The 7,571-nt window shown below is 35.4% G+C and overlaps 1 protein-coding gene across 1 annotated transcript; it reads right to left on the reverse strand.

Moving 5' to 3' along the window:
* Positions 1-381: 381 nt before the first annotated feature.
* Positions 382-5,435, reverse strand: LOC114365943 (uncharacterized). The gene is made up of 4 exons (XM_028322671.1): positions 4,024-5,435; positions 3,579-3,754; positions 966-2,334; positions 382-669 (listed from the first exon to the last, which is right to left on the reverse strand). Exons 1-4 carry the CDS (start codon positions 5,384-5,386, stop codon positions 488-490), a joined length of 3,090 nt encoding a protein of 1,029 aa, XP_028178472.1. The 5' UTR covers positions 5,387-5,435; the 3' UTR covers positions 382-487.
* Between the last annotated feature and the right edge of the window lie 2,136 nt (positions 5,436-7,571).

Here is a 7,571-nt window from a genome sequence, read left to right on the forward strand (position 1 = left end):
TTTTTCCTTCTTCTCTGCAATTTCTTAAAATTTTCATACTTTTAAACTAGTTTGTTGAACTTTAATCTTTTTTTTTTTGATAGCCCAACTATTGTGATAAGGAAAAAAACTAGATTGAAAAGTATCCTCATTTGTAGAAATGGCATGAGAAAAAGTAATCGCAGGTGGCAATTTTCTAAAAATGCACAAAAACTTAAAAATCTTGAAAACGGTGATATTTTTACTTGGGTCAAAATTGGACGTTAGGGAGACCATGGCGAGGCCTATCGATGGTTACAGGGTTATCCATTGTTTTTGGGACACCCTGTATTTTCACAGACGATAGTGATTTTAGAGATGACAGGTACCTCAGAATCAAACACAAACGTATGTTTATTATGTTTTATGTTATAAATTAATATATTATTACTTAATATTATTATTACCTTGATAATATTGTAACCAACAAAAAATATAGTAGTCTCATTGGTTTCAAAATAAGTGAATTTCAATTATTTTTATTTCTTACTTTGAACATAAGCGGCAAATTATTGTTCTTAACACCTTGAACAACGTTCGATTTTGGATTGACTTCAATATGTCTCGTCGACTCAGGCGCAGGTTCCACGGTGAATTTCGACAGAATGGCCGCCAGACCAGCCAGTGATTGCATCAAACCCAGGCGACTACCTGAAAACCATAAATATTATAATATCTACAGACAGATCAAAGATAACTCTATCTTTTGATTATTTTTTGACGAAGCAACAAGCTAAACAATTTGAATAACATATTATTTGGAAATGATATTGTAGTTTTAAGATGTAATTAATTGTAGGTAAACTAGGTAGGTAAAAGTGAGAGCGAGAAGTTCACTGGAAGCAAGTTTCTTTCCATTTCATATTATTTTACAATTTTATTTTAGAAACAGAATAATGAGATTGATGATTTATTTTGTAACTTTTTATAAAATTATATTTATTTACCTATACAATTACGTGGTCCTTCACCGAACGGAAAATAAACCATTTTTTGTCTGGAACTAAAATTATCCGGGTCAAATCTTTCTGGACGAAATTCTTCAGGGTCATCCCAGTATTTTGGGTCCATATGCAACGACTGTACTGGAATCAATATTTTAACATCTTTATCTATAGTAAGGTTTATATCTTTGAACGTATACTTTGACGTACACTCTCTCATGAGGTATCCAAGGGAGGGAAACATTCTCAATCCTTCTTTAAATGCGCATTCTAAGTATGTCATCTCTTTTATTGCGTCATAACACAGCGAACCATTATATTTATCAAGTACAGTATCAATTTGATTTTGAACTTTTTTTTGAATAATCGGATTGAAGGCTAGTTGATGCAATGTGTAACTTGTTGAAGATGCTGAGGTTTCAAACCCTGCAGCAAAAAACAGAAACACTTGGGCAGTGAATAACTCATCATCCAATTCAGCTGACACCTGCACGGGTGTACCATCAGGGTTGAGTTTTTCTATGGATTCTCCTTCCATAGCACCTTTTTGCTGACAGGTTAGAAGTAGATCTATAAAATCGTTGCGACCCGATGGCTGATAGTTCCTTTTGATTTGTATTTGTTTCACCAAATCCATTACGTCATTTTCTATGTTCCCGAATACCTTTAATTTTTTGAAGATCTCAGGAAACAATTCTTTCACTATTCTAATCACAACATCTCGCATTGTGGTAGAAAATATTTTTACACCGATTTTACGAAACTCTGAGTTTTCTTCATTTAATGTGTTAAAGTCTATTCCAAAGCCACAAGCACCAACAAAGTCGGTGGTGAAGCGAGCCATGAGGTCACGCACATTCAAGGAACAATTTTGAGAGGCAGCTTCTAAAGTGCGTGACTGTAATTTCTCAGCTCGTTCTACAATTAATGGGAACATAGCTTTTAGTTTGCCACTTGTAAATGCTGGAGTCATTCTTTGTCTCAATAAGCGCCAGAGATCTCCGTCAAGTGAAAACACGTTTTTTCTTAAAGGCTCTAACACTGTTTTATGAGCATTGAATCCGCGACTGTAAAATGATGAGAAGTCACTTGAAAGAACGTCTTTTATCAGCTCTGGATTCCTTATAATTAATTCTGGTGTGGTTGCCTTGAAACCTCCAACGACGTCTTCTTCGGGATACTTCAAATATAGTTCTTCTGCCATCTGTGATCTGCTTTGTTTCCAAAACACAACTTTCTTATATGTCCCAAAAAATATAACAGGTTGTTCGTACTTGATTCCTCTATTTTTCCAGTAACTAAATGTTCGAACATTGTATAAATACAATAAAAATATAAAAAACCGGCCAAGTGCGAGTCGGGCTCGCGCACAAAGGGTTCCGTAGCAGCAACAGTTAAATCAACCTATCTCAAAAACTATAAGAGATACTTTGATCAAACCAAAAATCGTTGAAAGAGTTAATTAGCATGCATCACCTCTATTTTTTTTAGAATTTTATACCCCGTAGTTATAAAAATAGAGGGGGGGGGACATACTTTTTACGACTTTGAGAGCTGATATCTCAAAAACCGTTCACTTTAAGAAAAATGTTTTTTAGAAAACTTTATATCATTTTAAAAGACCTTTCCATTGATACCCCACACGGGTATGTACATCGAAAAAAAATTTTCATCCCTCAGTTACATGTATGGGGGGCCCCACCCCCAATTCTTTTTTTTACTATTTAGTGTCATAATTTTGTAGCGGTTCATACAACACATATTCCCATCAAATTTCATCACTGTAGTACTTATAGTTTCCGAGTAAATCGGCTGTGACAGACGGACAGACGGACAGACGGACAGNCATCGAAAAAAAATTTTCATCCCTCAGTTACATGTATGGGGGGCCCCACCCCCAATTCTTTTTTTTACTATTTAGTGTCATAATTTTGTAGCGGTTCATACAACACATATTCCCATCAAATTTCATCACTGTAGTACTTATAGTTTCCGAGTAAATCGGCTGTGACAGACGGACAGACGGACAGACGGACAGACGGACAGACGGACAGACGGACAGACGGACAGACGGACATGACGAAACTATAAGGGTTCCGTTTTTGCCATTTTGGCTACGGAACCCTAAAAAGGCGAAAACGACGATCAAAATCATTGTCGGTTATAATTGTACCCGACACCACACAATTCACTCAAGACTGCTTTTGATTTGTTTCATAATGTTCTGGACTATGCTATTTAGCTATAGCTATCTTATAAGATTATATTGTTATCAATTACTTATATAATAAAATGTATCTTATATCTTATAAGTTGTCTTATTTATGTTATCAGTCATTTGATGGCTTATCTTTGCTTTTGTTAACAAAAAATCATCTTATCATGTCGACAACAAACTTTCCCAATGTCAAGTCAAAAAATTGCAACAAATAAATATTTATTTACTCGTCATACATAATAATATTTACATACACGATTTTGATATTTGGGATGTTAATTCCGAACCAAACACAAAACTTTAAGTTTGTTTATGTTAAAATTACTAAAATATCACATTATAATTAAAATTATATAACCAAGAAATATAATATTCACCATTGGTTTCAAGTATCAATCACTTTTTTTTCTTTCTCTAAACATAAGTGGCAAATTATTGTTCTTAACACCTTGAACAACGTTCGATTTAGGATTGACTTCAACATGTCTCATCGACTCAGGCGCAGGTTCCACGGTGAATTTCGACAGAATGGCCGCCAGACCAGCCAGTGATTGCATCAAACCCAGGCGACTACCTGAAAACCATAAATATTATAGTCTCTACATATTAGTCAAAGGTAAGATTAATGTTATCTTTTAATTTTTTTTTACAACGAAGCAAGAAACTAAATAGTGTGCATAATACCTTATTAGGTTTTGAGATATAATCATAGTTTAACTTTTTAAAGTAAGAATCTACTGTTAGCCAGTTTCTTGCCCCTATTATTAAAAAAAATATAAATAAAATAAATCGAATAATAATCGAAGATTGATTTCAATATTTTTAATAAATGTATTTATTTACCTATACAATTTCGTGGTCCTTCACCGAACGGAAAATAAACCAATTTCTGTCTGGAACTAAAATTATCCGGGTCAAATCTTTCCGGACGAAATTCTTCAGGGTTATCCCAATATTTTGGGTCCATGTGCAACGACTGTACTGGAATCAATACTTTGACATCTTTATCTATAGTTAAATTTATATCTTTGAACGTATACTTTGACGTACACTCTCTCATGAGGTATCCAAGGGAGGGGAACATTCTTAATCCTTCTTTAAACGCCCAATCTAAGTATGTCATCTCTTTCACAGCATCATAACATAATGTACCGTTATATTTATCAAGTACAGTATCAATTTCATTCTGAACTTTTTTTTGAACATCCTGATTGAATGCTAGTTGATGCAATGTGTAACTAGTTGAAGATGCAGATGTTTCAAACCCTGCACCAAAAAATACAAACACTTGGGCAGCGAACAAATCATCATCCAATTCAGCTGACACCCGTACGGGAGTACCATCAGGGTTGAGTTTTTCTATGGATTCACCTTCCATAACACCTTTCTTTTGACAGGCTAAAAGCAGATCTATGAAGTCGTTGCGACCCGATGGCTGATAGTTTCTTTTGATTTTTATTTGTTTCACCAAACCCAATATGTCGCTTTCGACTCTCACGAACACCTTGTAATTTTTGAAGAGCTCAGGAAACATTTCTTTCAGGATAATAACTATAATATCTCGTGTTGTGACAGAAAATATGCTTGCGCCGAGTTTACGGAACTCTGAGTTTTCTTCATTCAATGAGTCAGAGTCTATTCCGAAACCACAGGCACCAATAAAGTCAGTGGTGAAGCGAGCCATGAGGTCACGTGCATTCAGGGAACGATTTTGAGAGGCGGCTGCTAAAGTGTATGACTGTAATTTCTCAGCTCGTTCCACAATTAAAGGGAACATTGCTTTTAGTTTTCCACTTGTGAATGCTGGAGTCATTCTTTGTCTCAACAAGCGCCAAAGATCTCCGTCAAGAGAAAATAAGTGTTTTCTTAGAGGCTCCATAACTGTTTTATGAGTAACTAATCCACGTCTGTAAAATGATGAGAAATCATTGATAAGAACCTCTTTTATCAGTTCTGGATTCCTTATGATTAATTCTGGTGTGGTTGCCTTGAAACCTCCAACGACGTCTTCGTCGGGATACTTCCAATACAGTGCTTCCGCCATCTGTGATCTGCTTTGCTTCCCAATCAAAACTTTTCTGTATGTCCCGAAAAGTAGAACAGGTTCTTCGTACTTGATACCTCTTTTTTTCCAGTAACTGAATGTTCGAACATTGTATAAATACAGCACAAATATAAAAAAGGCAAAAATTACAATCAAAATCATTTTCGATTATTATTGTGTCCGACACCACAATTCACATACGACTGAATTAAATTTCTGTACAATGCTATTTTTAGCCATATCAGTCGCTTGATAACTTATCTTTGCTTTTGCTTACAAACAAATATTCATTTACCTACTCGTCATACATAATTATATTTTAAAAAACTATGAAAAGTTTGTTTGTTTGCTTGAAAGCACTAATCTCAGGAACTACTGGCACGTAATTAATTTTGTGTTGGATAGCCTAAGGCTTTAAGCTGAACATCACCCTACAGCTAATAGCGTCGGAGCAGGAAAGAAAAATGTTGTAAAAACGGAAAACAATATTTAAACTATTTTCACGCGTACGAAGTCATGGGCACAGCTAGTTAATAAATAAAACTAGTCTTTAAGAATAACCTTACTTCTTCAGCATCCAAATCTCAGACTGCATAAAGGAGGTAGGTGATTCTTGGGGAATTAAATGTAGATTGAAAAAGAGGCTGTCAAAGATAACTGAGGCCCGTTTTCACCATCATCAATCCCAAATTTTTAAGTGACCCCTATGAAAACAAAATTCATGTTAAGTGTTACCATAGGTGTCACTTAAAAATTAAGGATTGAAGGTGAAAACGGGCATTAATTTCTTCCGCCACTTCTTCTTAGCACCAGCCCATATTTTATATTGTCCCAAAATGGTAGCAGGGAAAGCTATATTTAGGACGTGTTTAAGCTCCCTGGAAAGGGCCTTTATACTGAATAAACTATTAGATTTGATCAGAATTGATCAGCCCAAATTTGGCGTCCAGACTGGAGTTAATAATTTAACTTCGTCATCTATAGTTTTTGTATCTTTGAACGTGTATTATCTTTAAACATTTCCAACCTTCTTAAGGCTTCATAGCATTATGGTACGACATAGGTGCGCCTCTACTATTCAGAAAGCTCTTCTTTGTTCATTTGTTCTTTCGTTTTAGCCAAATGACGTCCACTGCTGGATAAAGGCTTCCAAATAATAGGGTCTTCTTTGTATTAAAACATTTTAGGGTTATGTTAAATCACAGTCGTATAGTTGCAAAAAATCGTTTGACTAGCCACGATGCAAACAATGCACCATGTGGTATTGACTGTTTGCTGTCATGCGAATTGCGTTCGTTCATTCGACCGAGTGGGTGAATGACTTTTTAGTTTATCAGTTATATGCGATCAAAATAAAAGAATCAATCATCTTTTCTTATTAGAGAAAAAAGTTTTTATTAATTATAAATTTCACTTTGCAGTTAAATTTTTTGAAAATATCGTGATGTGCGTGCGTATTTTTATGAATGAAGTAAATTAACCACGCGTGCCAGCATATTTTTTGGCTATTTACATAAATCGATTAAATTAAATTTTTGCAACACTTTGCAATCATCCTGTACCTATACTGTGCCGAATTATTTAAACCAAATCCAGTTAAAAAGATAAGCATAATAATATGCCAAAGCCAAAGGTACAAAATATCAAAAACAAAAAATAATTCGATAACCTTGCATTTGTTATTGAAAAGATAAATTCAAATCAAAAGCCGCGAGCAAGACCTAGTCCATTATAATTGGTAACACGATATCCCAGGAGCACATTCTCATTATGTATTTTATTTGGCAAATTCACACCGCTGTAGCCTTGCGATTAATAAACGTTTTCTTTTCCTAAAAGCTCCCATTACTAAGGGCGGTTTATTTTCACATTTAAAAATAATGAGTTTTATATCAGCATAAGGCGTAAGCCTCACTACGAGCTAAGTCTGTTCGCCGAGAGTTGATAAATATTATGAAATGTCTTGCAATAGCAACTGTCGCTTAATTATCGCATTCTGTATGGCGGGCGTCGTTTGTCACAACGCGCACTGAGTACCATGGTACGAGCCACGCAGCTGTCGTCAAGCGCCCCGGCCGGCGGGCCGCAATGTGTGAAACGGAATAGATTTATTTTACATAAGACCGAAATGAAAGGTATGACAGTGGGTAGGGTTTTGCCTAACATTGGGATACACTATAAGCCACTTGATAATAATGAAATACTTTTTATCCAACACATGGACGCCACGTGTTTGATCCGTATCCCCACGTATGCCCTAACCGGAATAATTCCCGTAAATTTAAGGCGATTAGAGTCCTCAATCCGCTCCAAATGGGCATTTTGTAAAGCCTACTCTTCTTTTACT

Source organism: Ostrinia furnacalis, unplaced genomic scaffold (assembly GCF_004193835.3).
Source record: "Ostrinia furnacalis isolate ACB-3 unplaced genomic scaffold, ASM419383v2 OfSCF7688, whole genome shotgun sequence".
NCBI lineage: Eukaryota > Metazoa > Arthropoda > Insecta > Lepidoptera > Crambidae > Ostrinia > Ostrinia furnacalis.